The sequence below is a fragment of the Taurulus bubalis genome, assembly GCF_910589615.1.
Source record: "Taurulus bubalis genome assembly, chromosome: 1".
Lineage (NCBI taxonomy): Eukaryota > Metazoa > Chordata > Actinopteri > Perciformes > Cottidae > Taurulus > Taurulus bubalis.
In genome coordinates, this window is record NC_136589.1 from 4,574,999 (window position 1) to 4,593,061 (window position 18,063).

The 18,063-nt window shown below is 44.1% G+C and overlaps 1 protein-coding gene across 1 annotated transcript; it reads right to left on the bottom strand.

Annotated features, from left to right (window-relative positions):
- Positions 1 to 11,025: 11,025 nt before the first annotated feature.
- exd1 (exonuclease 3'-5' domain containing 1) lies at positions 11,026 to 17,810 on the bottom strand (the record flags this gene model as incomplete). Its single annotated transcript, XM_079228097.1, has 9 exons — positions 11,026 to 11,120; positions 14,717 to 15,068; positions 15,826 to 16,017; positions 16,114 to 16,257; positions 16,348 to 16,428; positions 16,514 to 16,618; positions 16,727 to 16,813; positions 16,961 to 17,034; positions 17,681 to 17,810. The coding sequence occupies 9 exons, from the start codon at positions 17,808 to 17,810 to the stop codon at positions 11,026 to 11,028; spliced, it is 1,260 nt and encodes a 419-aa protein (XP_079084223.1).
- Between the last annotated feature and the right edge of the window lie 253 nt (positions 17,811 to 18,063).

Consider the following 18,063-nt stretch of genomic DNA (forward strand, 5'->3'; position numbering starts at 1 on the left):
ATGCAGCCGGCCTTATTTCTGAAGCCGGCCCTGACGCCCAGGAGGATCTCCCTCGCTGCCAGGCCTAATAGCCGTGGAGTGTTGTTCCAACTTGACCCTGTAAGTCCCAAGTTGCTCCCGTTGTTACCCCTGACTTGGCTCTCATGGGCAATTTTCCTGTCTCTCCGTACAATATTTGACATCTCTCAAGAACTCTGTGCTCTCCAGATCACACGAACAGGCTGGATGTCATACTCTTAATATTCACTCCTTTCAAAAATAAATCCCACTGCGCAATGCTTGCATTTTAAACCGATTTCTTCCATATGAGGGAAAAAGTGTGGAAAATGAATGTGTAAGAGGAGTGATCCCTCATGGCATGGCGGCATAACGATGCCCGTTATGCCGCTCCTCGATGCACACATAAGGATTTTTTATGTTTTCTTTGGAGCACTTCTAATGGATGTAGATAAATTGTTAACTGTTTCGTGCATATTAATCTTTCTGTTCAAAGTTTGTGTTCTCATACACTACGTGATGATTTATTAGCCATGGTGATGAATGACACTGATAGTATAAGTGCAGACCCTGCACATTTTAACAGGGGAAATGTTGTTTGTCTTGCAGCCCGACGCTGTTGAAGCAGAACTTAGAGTTGTTACAGATTACATAGAGTTGTGTGTGTTTTCAGGTCTATGGAAGCCCCCAATACCATCAAGCCAAAGTTATGTTTTACAATAAAGTAAATGACAATGTGTCTAACCAATATTGAAATCAAAATGTAACTGAAGGTTGTCTCACCATCAACCAAACTGCAACAGCTAGTCTCGACAAAGACCGAAGCCAGCAGGAATAGCATCCCCATGCTAACAGGCTAACAGGCTAACAAGCATCCAGTACATCCAGCTGACATGTCACACAATGCTACTCCCTGAGCCTTCATCTGTGTGGTCAGACCCTGCCTTAACGCTTCTAGGTCAGGTCTGCTCATGTGTTGTATTTGCTGCATTGAAAAGCTAAAGCTAATTTCATTTGAGAGTGTGATGTCCCATGAAACGTTCATGAGTTCCCTGCTTTCTTTGTTGTCATGCCATCATTTGGATGTGGAACTTTTCTTTCCCTGGTTGTGGTACTAACAAGTGTCCACTGGTCACTTTTTGTCACTCGCTCCGCAAACAGCCGCTACCCTCCGCCCTCCACCTCCCGCCCTCTCACCCTCGCCCCATCCTCAGCCTTACCCTGAGCCTGGGAGCGGAATTCTGGGAACATTTTTCCATGTGAAATGCTGAGGTTCAGTCGAGGGGTGTGACGCCAGTGCATTGTTCCAGCAGCAAAAAAAAGGAACCGCTTGTGATGAGGCCAATTCCTGTTGGTCCCAAAAAAACAGGCACTTTCTCACACCGACTTCCTTCCTCATTGGACAGCACAAAACAATCCCAGACCAACCAGCAAAGCTAAAAAGAAAAAAAGAAAATGAAAGAGAGCAGTAGGAGAGGTGAGCTTTTAGTTGAAGAGATATTCTCAGTCGGTGCGGTTTCGTATCTGTAGCTGGAAAAACAGATTTTCTCTGCAATCTGCAGTTTTCACCTGACTGCCTCTGTTAAAGGCAAAGGGCCTTTATCTGCAGACACAGACCCCTGCTGAACACATTCACCCTTCCACACTGTATGTTATCCTAGTGACAGCCAGCTGCTCTTATCTTTACTGCCTGAATGATCGTCATCGCTTTAGTGAATCTCCTAGCACTCTGCTTTTTACTGTCCCTGAGTGTTTGCTTTTAGCTAGTGTGAAGACGATAGGCAGTGATTGTGGTTTGATCCTAAACCTTGCCATCATGAATTACACTCAACTGATTGAGAGAGCAGGACTCAGGAAGCACCTGCCTGTGCGGAGGGCTGAGCATTTATCTGACCCCGCTCACATCAGGTGGTTTCCTTGTTTACGTTATCTCCCTGCGGATCCCTGTCGCCCGGCCACTATTGGCTACCAAGGGCCACTCCTTTTTCCACCACATTCATTGATCTTAAGAGGGCTTGCCACTTCCCTGTTTCTCCTTTCCCACCAGAATGATTGTGTAGCGGAGAGACTTTACCTGGAGCTCATTGGCAAACAGAGGGGTTGGTTTAATAAGCTAAAAACTCACAGCTCTGCTTGACCTCTCACTTCTGTCCTCACAACACAAACATGGCAGCCTTGAAGACTGTCTTCCTTTTCCTCCTCATGCCTATACTTAGGCTCAGAGAAAACAAGTAAGCTCATCAATTAGCCTGACCGATAACCTTGATCCTGCTGCCCTCCGGGTCACCTGTATTGCTCAACCCTAACCCAGCTGGCAAGATTTAAACACTGATCTGCCTGGGGGGGGGGTGAGGATTTTTAAATGTGTTCTTGCACCGGTTGCTGGTGGTTTATTATTCCAGGAATCCTGTTGAGACATTGCTTTTTGTCTTACCGCAGCAGCATTTTTAATAGCAAAGTTATTGAGTTGTATTGCTGCTGAATGTTTCCTTTTCCCCCGTTGATATAATTACGGTTAAATTGCTGCTTGGCATTAGTGGAAGTGACTGCAGGTGGGCCAGGCACAGGTGCTGGTAGTAATTATAGCGCACATGAGATCCAAAAATAATTATCTGAGCTAAATACATGTAATCAAGCTCTGCAGATGTGCATCTAAACTGTTTTATTAAATGTTTATTCTCAGCAGGAGGCACGGCTGAGCGTTGTGTGTGTGAGACAGAGCAGTGGCTCCCTTCATGTTGGTGAGATCCATCTGTCCTGGCAAGGCAATGGTCAGCAAAGGGACTCATTGAAGCAAGAACAATATCCAGAGTTTTCTCAATCAGCTGGGTTATGACTTTAGTTTAAGGACCTGTACAATACTATGCTCAGTTTTATTGGTCCCTCTCGATGGACATGTTCCTCCATAGTCAGTCCGGCCTCCTGCTCTCTACGTGGCCTTTCAGTGGCCCTGCTTTCCTTACTATCTTGTTATCTCAGCAAGTGTTTCCTGCGAGCACCTCACTCTTCTCTGGGACATGTGGTAGAGTTTGCGGCGTGTTACGTCCACGGGGTATTGTTCTCCCGCAGTTTGACCATCGTAAATTAGCTGGAAACGATTTGTCAGAAAGGAGAAGGGGGGCAGGAAAGGGGAAAAACAACAACAACAAAATCAATCGGGGCCCTGATGTGGCCCCAGCACTGAACCGTACGCTAAACAGATACGTTAATGGTCTCTGTAATTGCTGCTATTAAAAAAAAATAATTATCCAGAACGTTTAACTATCGGCCAACTGGAAAACAACTTTTTTTTACGCTTTATGCCATGTCAATACAATGGCTTTTCCATATTTATCATTTTATGTGACACGCACATGTACAGTGAGAGGTTGTTCAATGTAAGTATGGTCCACAGCAAATGGACAAAACGCAGTGCAATGCGAAGGAATCTAACCACATTTTAGGCCTACCACAAAGGAAATGGTACAGAAATGTACACGTGTGACAACCACTTCCATGTTGATTAAATGAAAAGTGTGTTTATTTGAAATTGCTGGAGGAACCTCCCCTGTTTATTCCGCAGTCTGATTCCTACTGAGCATCAACACGACCCTCTTTAATGAGGGAATTCCTGAACATCAGAGGATGTCTCACACACATCCTGGTCCTTAATCAGCCCTCACGCTCTCACCTATATCATCAAGCTCCCGCAGCAGTGACCTATTCTAAGGAGAGTTGACATCCTCCTACTCCCCAGGGGCATGTGGCCTGTCCATACAGGGAGCCACAGGCTGTCATGAGAGTCAAATCCTTTTACGAAATGACCCTCAGTTTAACTGCAGCGAATAATTATTTAACTGCAAAACTATGCCTTTCTGGCGTCGCTGGGATTTTCTGTCAAGATCTACCCTGTACCGTCCCCTCCGGGAGTCCCACTGTCACAACCAATGTTCCCATGGATGGGAATGACCGCCGGGGATGCCAAGATTGACAGTGAGCAGAGTGGGACGTGGAATTAAAGGTCTCTGAAGAGTCAGGCTTGTCAGAGGAGTGCAAAATAAAAACATTCTGTAAAGTAGATCCACAGCATCAGCATGCCCTTAGCTGTGACATGGGAACCACCCCCACCCCAAACTATATGCCTGGAGTCATCCCCCCCGGGCAGCATGGGGCAGGTCACACATGAGGTCCTGTTTGCAGCTGGGTCGCTCCCCGCTACCTCATGCCAGGCTCAACTATGCTGGGAACCAGCTAACTTAAGCACACAACCTTGAGATCAGCCCCTGATACAAACAGAACTTCACACGCCTTTTGATATGAGTAACCGTTTTACAAAATGACTTGGATAACGAAATGTTGCAAGGCCAGGGAAAACGGGACCCCGGCAGCCATCAGGAGCGTGAAGAATTACTGCGATTCCGAACAAAAACAACTTCCCTCACTGTAAAATAACAGTATTCCTGCAAATGTAGAGGAAATCAGAAGGAAGTGCCTCCCTTATAAGAGAGTGGATTGTTCTCTAGCTTTGATTGTTTATGCAAAGCCAAGCATGTTTGCTTGAATTATGTCACAATGTATCAGTGCTTCCAGTTTTGTACAGGAACAAATATCGCATGCCTCATTTGGAATGAGTGTGCATTTGTTTAGCTCTGCATCTCTTCATTTCCTTGTGAACACACATCTCACAATGTAACGTTGATGTCTTCAGTTTGAGTCTCTCTTCCATCATGCCTGTCTCTCTCTACTGTCAAGTAAAAGCAAACAAGATTCCATACAAATAACCTTGTTGGACTTGAATGTGGCTAAATCCACACATTTCTTCTCCATATTATATGAAGATATTCGAGACAAACCCTACTCAAGCAGGGACAATATCCATATAGTCATATTAACTCAGTTATGAGTCAGTGAAACATTATTGTCTCCACTCTTTGAAATAAACTTAATTTAGCATTAAAGCTGGAATGTGCCTGGTAATTCTTGATGGCAGGCGTGACCATTCTCTGCCTTATTTTGTCCCATCATCAACCTTCAGAAGAACAATTTCACCATGGCATCACGTATTCTGCAGGGGAAGGTGGCAGGATGACAGCATTGGAACTGCTTGTGTTTTGAGTGATGCTGGATAACACTTGAAACACCCACAACATGTGTCTCTTTTACTCTTTTGCTTCAGGTGTGTCTGTTGGAGAAACACACTAATTCAGATGGAACAGCACTGCTAGTGGTCTCAGAGCTCTTTGGACATCCTGTGTGTGTGTGTGTGTGTGTGTGTGTGTGTGTGTGTGTGTGTGTGTGTGTGTGTGTGTGTGTGTGTGTGTGTGAGGTGGATGTTTTGTCAGCCTTAGATCTGGACAGATATGTTTATAATGAAAACAAAAGATATTGAGCTCGGACATTGTGAGATTTTTGTGCTTTTTCTTCTACATTTCATCTACTGGTTGTTCACAGATTTAAAGAATGGTTCAGTATGTTAGTAAATACCTATAGCTCTGAGTTAAACTGCCAAAATAGTGGCATTTGATTTCCAAAGCACAGACAGTAGTCATGAGAGAAACAGATAAGCATCGGGGCCACATTCAGGCTGGTTCCTGTTTGTCCTATGGGAAAGAGGGACTCCTTATTCTCTGCTGCTGCTGCTGGTAAACCTATCAGGGCACAAAGGAGAATGGGACCCTCTGTAGACAACGTGGCTCCTCCTCAGACAATAAGGCAGGGGACAATGTGGGAGTCCTGCTGGACAAGCCTGCCTGCTGAGTATGCTGAATTCAAGTTTACATGAGGAATACTTACCCTTTAGAAGTGTTTAATTCAATACATTTAGACATACAATACCGTTCAAAAGTTTGGGGTCACCCAGACACATGTTCAGTTTCTTTGCAATTTCTGGCATGGAATAGTCTTCATGGAACAGCATGGAACAGACTGGTGAGTTTCACATGAAAGTTATCTTTTTCTGGCCATTTTGAGAGGAATAATGGAACCCACACATGTGATGCTCCAGATACTCAACTAGCTCACAGGAAGGCCAGTTGTATAGCTTCTCACCCGCAGAACTGTTTTCAGCTGTGCTAACATAATTGCACAAGGGTTTTCTTATCATCCATTAGTCTTCTATGCGATTAGCAAACACAATGTACCATTAGAACACAGTGATAGCTGCTGGAAATAGGCCTCTATACACCTATGTAGATATTTCATTAAAAAACAGACGTTTCCACCTAGAATAGTCATTTACCACATCAATGTACAGTGTATTTCTGATTAATTTAATGTTATCTTCATTGAAAAAAACAGTGCTTTTCTTTGAAAAATAAGGACATTTCTAAGTGACCCCAAACTTTTGAACGGTAGTGTACATTCATCTTTATTGTAAAAGACCATAAAAAAGGGAACTACTAATTCAATGATTTCATGTCGCTAATAAAACCCGCTGACATGAAACTTACTGAAACCTCAGGACCCCTGCTGTCGTTTTCCCTGTTACACAATGAGATTTGGACATTGTGTCATTTCCCTTTCTTCTCTCCACCCATTCCCTCCCCGTATGGGTGTCATCCCCCGGTGTAACTCATAGAATTGCAGGGGTTTATCACTGTCAGACATCACAATGCTCATTGTTCTAATGGCTGCCTCCGGTTGACAACCCGAGAAGACTCATTTACGACTAATAATCTGACTAGTGAAATATGTTCAGTTAGTCACAAATGCAGTACATGTGTGCTCACATGTGTGTGTGTGTTTGCTGTCTATATGTGTCTGTGCAGGATGCGGCAGGGAAGAGTCAGTGTGACCCACTCCTGGTTTCCCACAGCCCTGCGTCTCTCTGATGGAGCTACCTGTGGCCGAGCCTCCCGCCCCACCTCTTCTCACGCCTCGCTCTTCAGATTAAAGTAAAACCTGGAAACCATTTTGTTTCTCCTGTGTTTTCCTCTGGAGCCCTCATAATGACGGGAAAGTGCTCTGGCCCTGCTGCCACCGAGAGAAAACGCACAGGCTTGATGGGAAACTGTGAGCCTCTGCAAAAATGTCTCCTTTTAGGGCTCTGTGAGCTCTGTTACACCCACACTCTGCAACCATAAATTTCAAAAGATGAAATAGCATGTGGCTCTTATCTTTATTTACACAATATAAAGTATGTTTTCTACGTACGAGAGAAAAAGTGGCCTCCGGAGTGTAAAAAGCACTAACTTCTCATGGAGGAAGTCAGCTCCAACTAGTTCTATAAATTCATTTAAAAAAAGAGTTTGAACATAATTCTAAATGTTGGCACATGCACATACCTTCAATGCCAAAGATGACTTTGAAGAGTCATTAAAGTTGATCAAATAAATGTTTGATAGATTTGAAATCTAAGAATATCATGCTCTGTAAAATGTCATTTTGTCTTGTTGTCATGCATAGTCCTTTCCTCCCATAACTCTAAATATCCAGCAAGCTCATTTATGTCCCCTGATGTTTTTAAATGAGCTGTCTATGTGTTGCCCCCATTGACTGCAAGGGCAATCACCACCATCCAGTGTGATTCTGTGCAGCAATCACGGCGAGCTTGTCGTTGATGAGGAGAGTGCGTACTGCTTATTCAAGGTTACAACCCCCTCAGTAATCAACCATTAGTCAGTCATCAAAATCCAGCTCGTTTTAGAGATTGTTAAAGAGCAATTACAATAGAAAGATGGGATTCAGCACAGATTGAAAACAAAACCAAGAGATCTGAATTAAAATGGTGGCTCATTCGAAAGCATGGCTGTTAATTGAGTGTACTAAAACATTCTGATGTGCTTTAAAGACAGATAGGGATCCAGCTGTGGGCAAGTGGCTAAAATGGGAGGAACACCCACGCACCATTTCCTCCATAAATCACCATGACATCCACCAGACAAACATGGCTGCCACACAGATCCTCGCCAGTAAGAATGGAGGCTTTCGTGAGCTGCGGGTTTTACAGCTTGTGCTACTGGTATTGTGTCGGCCTAACTGGTTCTCAGGGTCAGCCAGGGGTCGGACAGAAGATAAGGGCTGTAGCACACATGCCTGAACAAATACACTATGCACCCAGTCACCTTCTGGTTTTACTATCCTGTGATGGATTCACATACAGTAGAGTGCTCACTGTAGTGATGAGCCCGTCGTTCGACTTCCTTACATGCTGTGATCCAGAGACCACACTATCTGAATGGTGAATTAGAAAGTAGTGGGCAATAACAACTGTATTGCAATGTGTCGGACATGAAATATAGGCTCGCCTGGCTCTGATACCCTTCAGACGGTTGCAATAATTAGCTGCCCCACTTCATCCTCATTATACCAGCAGCACCAAAACACTTTGCTCTCATTAGGGCCGGTCCATTGTCCGTCAGCAGTTAGCAACCATTTTGCCTTCCCCAATACGACACAAAGAGAAGGGAGGTAAAACAGTTTACCCACAAATCTCCCTCGGCGTGCCCACTGGTTCACTCCACCTATTCAAGCAGGGAAGTAAAGACCATCTGCTCATTTTATACTCCTGTCTCAAAACACTCACTAATACACATTCACAGATTCTATTGCGGTCAGCCAGCAGATTATTTGACCAAGCACCCACCCAAACTCCCTCCAAAACAAATCTCAAAGAAGGCCAAGGTTGATTAAGCCGAGGCTGTGGAAGGTGGCCATTGCTTTGAATGTGGAGGAGTTGGACTGAGCATGAGCCGAGGCATTACAGCCACAGTAGCCACTGCAAGGTAAAGAAAACGGGCAGCTGCTTTCTGGCCCTCCCAAAGCCCGACATGAAATGGCCAAAGTATAAACATAGGATAAGAAGCCAACATGCCACAGCTGCTAAAATGTGGTTTTGAAGTGTAGAGATGGTAAACAAATCATTGTTTTGTTGCTGTGTGGATCTGATCCACCCTGATCCAGCCCACATTGCTCCCCTCTACCCTGTCCCTCTTGGGTTCTGTGTTTGTAGGACTTTTTCATTCAGTCTTCAGTGGATGTCGTGCTTTTACATCAATGACTTTTTGGGGCATTTTCACCCTTTGGCCTATTCCACGGCGTGCCATGTGGGGCCAAACAAGCACACATTAATCCACGCTTTGTATGAATATTCAGATTCTATACTATATTCAGATATTCTGTGACACGGAGATAGCAGCTGGTGTGCTTGGGCCCCACAGATATCCCGGTGCCATGCCTGGACAGAAGACGCTGCATCTGGGCCAAGACAGGCCCAGCCGGCCCTGGCAGACCCACCCAGATCCAGAATCTACCCAAATCCCACCAGTGGGTCACACAAGGGTGGTTTATGACTCAGTACACACCTTTAGCAGTCTACAGCAGATACATGATGACACTCTCAGTATGTTACTACAATGATGAGGAAGTAACGGGATGAATGGGTATAAATGTAAGCATCTCAGGCATTAATTACACTTAATGACAAAAAACACTTTCAGTAATTTGAAAGACATCAAACAAATTCTCATCATTTCAGACTCCATAAATCTAGGAAATGCTTATTGTTGACGAGGTGGTTTTATGTGACTGCAGTAGCAAGTATGTGTTCAAACAGATGGCATTGCTTTGTGTATCACATTTAATTGACCATTTAGGGCTTTTGTTGAGCACTTTTTACAAAGCAGTTTAAATTAAATTGAATTTCACTTCAATGAATCCCACGGACACGGTCTTAACTCCGGCCAATGGGACAAGGCGCAGCACAGTAAACGGCTGACATTTTTCATCATGGCTAAACCTCATAACCGGTTTCAGATGACGTCTACATTTTCCCTGGTCACATGAACGTAATTTGTCCTTTTTAATTACCCAACTTAATCTCATACTAATCCAACGATATTGCCATAACAAGTAACACAAGTATGGTTGGAAGACAAAGCCTTCTCCGGTGAAAGAGTGTGTGTTCGGTGGGCCTGGCGTTACCGCCTGCCCAACAGTCTGCTGGTCGGCCCTGGCAACACACCGCCACAGTGCCAGGCTGTCAGCGTGCCAGGCTCAGAGAGCAGCTGCCAGGCCAAACCAGCGGGCACTAATTCAGCCAGCCACAGGGAGCCACCCCTTCTTTCAGGCCCTCCCTGTGGCTGCAACTACCTCCTCATCTGTGCATGCATGCACACACACACACACACACACACACACACACACACACACACACACACACACACACACACCTTGCACAATGCAGGCTTTAATTATAACAAACTCGCCAAAAGCCAATCCCCTCCATCTTTTTTTAATCAAAGACATTTGTAGCTGAGGGGGTTGCCAATATTCTAATAACCAGAATTTATGGTGAATAAACATCTTTTTCCTTTGACCAACAGTGGCCTTTCTCAATCAAGCAAAGCCTGAAGATCTCTCAAAGCCACCGATGCAAGAAAATCTGGAGGACAGTTTTAGCTTGATGTGGTTGCAGAAGTCCAAAGTTAAGATATTTACGGCAATTTTAATACCTTCATTCTTTTATTACGAAAATATATTTTAAACTGTTGACATCAATATGCTTGTCATTGACACGTGCCCATGTTCATTGCACAAATCATTAGAGTATTCTGGTAGCTGAACAACGACCTGCAGCATAAATGGCTTTGAATTCAGCATTGGGGTTATGTAAACTACTCTCTTCCTCCTTTTTACAACAAGCAGGAGAAGGAATGGACATCATCATAAAACGTTTTTAAATACTACTTTTTCTCAGGCACACACTTCATAACAAGACTAAATCATTCACCCATTCATACATGCAAGGTGCCACCTGATGACTAACGGCTAGTTAGCCTGAAATCCACAGCTGAGGCTGAACGGAAATCAGGTAGTTTTGCGTGTGTCTTGTCAAACAAACAAATAAATCGACAAATTCAAATGTTGACCTGATGATGGCACTAAAGGAAAAGTTTGAGGGTATTGATCCAGCTGCAAACAAGCTGCTTATGTGGCTAAAACATGTTTCCAATAGTGTACATATGCATGCACAGCGAGAAAAGCTGAAGAATGCATTCTTAAGGCCTGCTCTCTCTGCATCAAACACATTCTCTTGTGCACCCTCACCTGTCACTCCTCTAACTGAGCCGGCCCGTCCCAGCTGAAGGTCACAATGAGGCTGGCTCCTCTGGAGAGGCCCTTAAGGTCCCGGTGCTCCATGCTGCCTGAGTAAACATGGCGCAGCAGTTCATAAAGATGCATATTGTGTGCCTCCATCTGTGTATGCGTGTGTTTGCATGAATGTGGTGCATATTGAGGGGTCTTCCTGCGTTGGGTTTCCTGGCTGCGGGGGTACATATATACCGTTAAGGCTGGCTGAAATATTGATGCTGTGTTTTGTCCTCATTTTTGCTGTACTTGAGAGGCCATCTGGATAAGTCAGCCTTTCTCGCGTTAAATATTAATTCTCCAAATTGAATACGACCAGGAGAGAGTAAAAAAGGGTCATTTTGTAATGTGAGAGAAAGAGAGAGGTTGGGGTGGGCGGATGAGCAGGGCTCAACAATAGGTTTTTCCTAACAGATGGAAGATTGGCTGCACCGTTATAGTTCAGTGTCATAGCGGAACCTGATATCTGATTATATTCCTCCCAGCTCACAAACACAAAGGGATTACATGTGATTATATGAATAATGAAATTGAGATTATTTTGTTGACATGCGTCTAATTTGTTGTGCCTGCACAGTTGTGGACTGCTGAATGCGGCCTATCAATAGTGTCTTTGTGCCGCATTACTCAGGTAAGACCCGCAGATCAAGTTCTTCCAACAAGCCAATCAAAGAGGTCGTTTCTGGCCAAGTCTGCCACCTAAAGCAACTGATGAATTAATCTACAGAGGATCTGGCCAGAGGTGACTTATTGTAAAGTCTTATTGCCGTGGGCAGGAATGTTTTCCTCTATCTGTCCTTGTCTTTTGGAGAAAGTGCTCCGCTGACCCTGCAGTATAGGTGTTGTGGAGAGGATGGTCCGGGTTGAGGCTAGTAGCTGAGAAACGTCCATGTGGCAAGACTCAATCATGAGTACAAATTGTAAAAGCTCACAAACAATCTCATTAATGACAGCCCTGGGGGTCAAACAGCGTGTTCAGCTTTCCGCTGCTTTCAGCATCAACAGAGAAATGCAGCGTGATCTGCATGTGCACTTAGTGGGCAAGCTCAGCGATGAATTTTAATGATGTGCTTAGGAGTGCAAACCAGCTAACAACACCACAACCCTAACAAGGTGCCATGTAAAGGTAGTGCTTTTTGTAAATTATCCCTCCGCTCTTAATAATTAACAAAAGCCTATTAATTATGAACACATTTGTAGCCTAACACTCATCAAGAGGAGGAATGGTTGCCTTGGAGCTCTGACCCGTTCTGAAGACCGTGTTGCTCTGGTGTCGTCGGTAACCGGAGCCCCTGCAGGACGATATGGTGGAAAGTAAATAAGGCGATAGAGTACGGGGGATACAATGCCTTTGTTTTGGGTGCTGTCAGAAGGGTGCCACAAGCCTAGGTGATCAATAATGCAGTCTGGCACGTGTCCGGGGAGCTTTGTTGCCTATTGATACCGCGTGGTTGACTAATGGTGCAGAAATAACACCAGAAATGAAGCAAAATGTCTAAACAGTCCGTAGGACAACCTGTGTAGTATTTTGACGTGATAATCATTGATTTTGGGGGAACAATTTGCAGTACACCTTGAACAAACAGCAGGCCTACAGGTTCCCACAGCTCAGTCAAAACAATAACTGGCCTTACACAGTTGAACCACCATTTTCGGATGCTAAATCAACACAGCTGGACATCCTAAAGTTTGTGTTTATGTCTGTGCACTACCTTTCCGACTTGAGTCTAAATATAGCTCGGCAGCATCCTGCTGTGATGCTGAAGGTGCAGTCATCTTTCCCCTCTGAAGGACACAACACTGTCTGAAGTTTGTGAGCGGGGGAGGAAGCGGTGACTACTGTGTGACAAGCGCCCTGTTCCTTCCTCCCAGGCCTGAGAAACAGGAAGTGCTGCACATAAGGCATTATTGTGACGGAGAGGAAATGCAAGGTCCTCTAAAATAAGAGCCCAAATCGGGTTGTCAATGACAGGAGCTTGTCCTCCACAGAGACAACCACCCCCCCCCCCCCCCCCCCACACACACACACAGCCCTCACCACAACTTCACTGTTGAGTGACGCAGATATATAAAGCTCTCATTCTGTAGCCATGCTAGACTTGTCATGAAGCCTACAAATAAATACATACAAAGCAAGTCAATAGTTATGTATACATAAAAAGACATGAGGTCTTCAGCTTGAAGATCATGTGCTAAACCTTGTGTTCCCTGCTGAACCCACCCACATACAGATTGAGCAACAGCAGCATTTCAAAGGCTTGAAGGAGGCATATGGGCAGGATCCATAGCGCCCGTGTCGAGCAGAGGCTGAGGAGGAGCCGGTTGCTAAGAGAGATGCAGGGCTTTGTGCAGGGCTGCCTCCCAGTTAATTAAAATCTTACTTTATCTGTTTCACGCTTTCAATTAGGAAACTCTGGAAAGGGCCCAATCCTCTGGATGTAGATAACCATAGCAATGAGATGTGATTAATATGGGGGGCCCCCATTGGCGCTGCAGCAATGCCCTGCTGCTGGGTCCATGCCTCGTTCTGATCCCAGGCACCAAACGCTGATGATCCAGGGAAAAAAAAAAATTAAAAAAAAGGTTTTGCAGGGCCTCTCTGCAAAGTCTGCACAGCACCACAAGGAGCACATTGAAATAAGATTTGCTTTTATAGAACATGGCAGGTGTTGGCCACCTGTGAACATGCACATCTGAACTGCAGGGAGTCAGCGTCACTGCTCAGCCTGTGCCAAGTCTAATGGTTTTCTTTGGTGATTTGTAATCAAAAGAAACGTCAGCTAGCAATGTTTTTGCTCAATTAACAGCAGATCCATCAATGTCAGTCACTGTTTTTCACAATCAATTAACTGCAACACTGAAGCCAAGCTGTACTGGAAATATATCACGCTAAGCTTAACACATTATGGTTTAATGGGCATGTGGAGCGGTTTTTGGTTGTGGTTTTGAGTTACATTTCTTGTAATTTTCTGCAAGATAAACAAACATATTAGACACGGTACATTACTGAATATCATACAGATTATCTAGATGTTGAAATTAAGAATGCAATCATTTATCACTCAGTTAAAACTAATTGAGAACGATCTACAGGCAAAACGCCTGTGAAATACAACTCAAATAAAAAAGGAACAAGTTATCACAAACAAATATATTTGACTGAACTGGCATGCAACATCCAAACATTCTTTTTTTTTGTCCTCAAAAGATTTTTCCTCTGCACAAAACACAATATTTACTGCCATCTACTGGGAACTTTTGGTAACTAACATCCGTAATACGTGTCCTTATATGGCTTTATAACACTTCCTTTAATATCTGAAAGATCTAAATGACTGTGCGAGTGAAGATGAGATGGACTCAGGCATTGTAAAATGGTCCTCTGTCATGGCGTCCTTTAGCAGGTCATTAGCACCGGGGACAGGCTGGGGAATCACTTCTTGTGCAGGTGCGTGGCTGTGGCCAGAGGGAGCCGTCCCCATCCTATCGGGAGCCATTACATCCCCTATGCTCTCTCTGGGGACCTGATCTTGTGATACTCGGAGAAGAGAGCCTCTTCCTAAGGCACGTAGGGCTGTGATAGACGATTGCTCTTTTCCAAAGGGACTTCCTCTACCTGCTGTGTTCATCAGTACCTCTGTGCGCCCTCTACCTGCACCTGGAGACAGGGGACTGTTGACAGACATTTGTTTTCCGAGGTCTGATGAATCGGCTGGGACTGGAGGCTGATCTGCTGAGCCAGGGGAGGCACAGACATCCACAGACAACACTTTGTTGGCTCTTGGCGGGCTCGTAGGGGACTTAGAAAGAAGAGGGTCCACTTGTAAAGGAGATTCCTGGACGTTCTCCACGGCTGAAGTCTGGGATGGAGACTGGGTCCGGGGGTTATAGCGATCCAGCAGACCTTGTTCTGTGACAGGGTAGTGGTTGGCAGCCCACTCCTGCCGCTCGCGATACATTTCCTCCAGCTGCCTGAGCTCTCTGGGCAACTCTAACACGCTCTCCTGAGGATGCAAACAGGTAGACCGCTTATAGACCGGTTGCATGTGCTTTAAGGATCAGCTCACGTTTGTTTCAAGTCACTCTTGGAACAATACACACTGCAAATTAGTTTTTGGCTGCTGCTATTGTTCCTTCTGTTAATTATGGCTGTAAAGAGATCACACATTTATATTTGTGATCTCTTTACACTATTTCAAAGAAAGATGGACAGAATCCACAGGCCAATGGAAAAAAAAATTGATAGTTCAGCTGAAGCTGATGTGAGATTTAAGCAGTAAAGGCATATCAAATAGATATCCATCATGTTAGTTTTTAGCTTGAAATACTGTACTTTCCCGATATCACAAGTCACCAAGAAGAACCCCGTCATGGGAAACACAAAAAGGCTAAATGTATGCCTTATAACATCCAAAATCAAATAAGATATGAAATCTCATATCACAATATTGCTATGTTGCCCAGCCCTACCTGTACAGAAATGCAATTATTCTATGCTGTGAATTGTGAATGCAGTTTATAAAACAAACAAAAGGTTACCAGTGTAACAGGCAGCCGATGACTCAGCTGCTTCAAACGCCTGATAGAGACAGAGATGATGTTTTGCTTTGACTTGATTGGTCATAAGAGTGTACACAATGGCTAGCAATGGCAAACTTTCAAAACGGAAAAATACTATTAAAACGCAATGTCTGATTTATCCACCAATGAAACATTTTACATACCAAAAGACTTTAAGCCTTTAATTTGTGAAATACACACCATGGTGACATGCTGCAATTCATCAGGTTCATAGACGCCGCTGTTGAGGTATGAATCCACCAGGGCCACATAGTCCATCATAAGAGTATCCAGCAGCACCAGTCTGAGAGGCTGAAGGTGGATCGCTGACAGAGCCATCACCTTAAGCAGGGGTATAGGACAGGGCCGCTCGTACCACATCTCCCATTCTTCCTGTAAAGACACACACACACACACCAGTGATGCCAGCACATACAGATGCAACTGTGCAGCAAATAAAACCATCTTGGAGGAGTCCGTGTGCTGTACCTTGGTGAGCTGGGACTTCATCTGAAGGGATAAGAGTTGAGAGGAGGGCACCTTCAGATGGAGACTAACCACCTCCTGCAGAGTACTGACTCTGTTGGGGAGAAGACCTCCCGTCTTAGAGTAGAAGCACATGACATCTGCAACCTAAACACATGTAGAAAGAAAAAGGGAATAATTATGCTCAACCAAACATACATGAGAGAAAGCTAGACAGTGAAAACACTGCACATGTACCTGTGTATCAAAGACGTTGGTAAGCGTTACTCCAAACTGAGCAATCAGACATCCAGCAATGGCTCTGCAGTCATGAATGACCTGAACAAGATGTGCAATCAACATAGATGCTTCGGTAATAATCATCACAGTGACTGGGCAGTATTTCTAGTCTGTAAATGCTAACCTTCAGTATGCGCTTACTTTCCAGGATCATGGAAAGACCGTTCTTAAAGGCCCGGGCTCCAAGTAACAGGATATCAAACAGGTAAACCTTGTGTTTCGTGGCAATCTAGATGAATGCAGACCAGTTGAAGTTATTAAAATCTTCTGTCATTTTTGTGATGACGAAAAGAAAGGAGCGAAGGATTCAAAAAAGGCAGAATGCAGAACTTCTCACCTGCAGCCAACACAGTCTCCCATTCTTAAATACCTCGACTCCATCAGCTCCCACACTTATCACATGCTGCTTCTTGATTTGCATCACCTGATGAATGGGATAACCAAACATTATCAAGAGTTTCTTAAGACAGCAGGTCTCAGTAAAGACACGTCTCCATATAGATTTGTATACTAAAAGATATGTAATTTAAGTGATGTATGCAACAGTAAAGGAAAGTAAAAATGTACTTACAGCAGACCCAAACTTCTCATGAAACTCATCGACGACTACAAAGTTGAAATAACCCTGTTCATCTTCATCTTCATCTATGAAAAAAAGAGAACCTCTCAACAGTGAGCAAATCATTTCCATTTAAAAAAGGACTTTTAAACACGAGGATTAAGCAAATACACCAAAGTATTAAATCATACTCACCCAATGGGATTGTCTTTCTGTATGGTTGAAACTTTTCCACATTCAGATGCTCTCCAAGTCCGTGCTCGTGAATATTTCTGTGCAACACATCGCATGTCACAGTTCAATGTTCCGGCTGAACGTGCCGTCACAATAATGACGTCATAATAATGACTCGTTGATTACTTACCCGCCGCCAGCGTCTGCTTCATTGGCGAATTCCACTGGTAATGAAATAAAACGCGAAGTCAGACTTTGTACACAAATTGCAAGTAAACCATTTAAACATTTTCACGTACATATCACGTGTCAGTGAACTCACCATTTAGAACTTCATGGCCGAAGAACATTTTTGAACCCGGACATTTTAATCCATTATGACCACAGACAACTGAAACGATATGCAAAAGGTGACGCTGCTGTTACTTCAGAAAGCCGACGAATATAAACGTATTATGTTTTTGCTTTCAGGCAGTGAAGGCCTTCAGACTGAACCAATTATTGGACTCAACACTATAATGCAAATAACACAAAATACAAGATGGACATTCTTCTCACCGTCCGCCAAAACCAGCGTTTTGTTGAGATTGATACGTTGGATGACGCCAAAGTACGACGAAGTCTTCAGGCTCAGTTTGACGCGTTTTCCCTTGAGGATATTCAAGAACTGGACTTCGTCCACGGCCATTTTGAATCCACGTTAGTTATGAGTCGTTTTAATCGACGACAAACAGGAGAGAAAGATTTTATAAAGGAAAGATTTGCATAAATAATATTAAACTAAATAGATTAAAATATATCACGCTGTTGACCTTTTCTATTAGCCACAATAACTAAGTTAGTAGCTCGGCTAACGACGTGTCACGTGACTTGAGGTTAGCTAGCTAGCTGCGAGTCAGCGGGCTGACGCGATCTCCACGAGGCGTAGCCGTTTGTTTGTG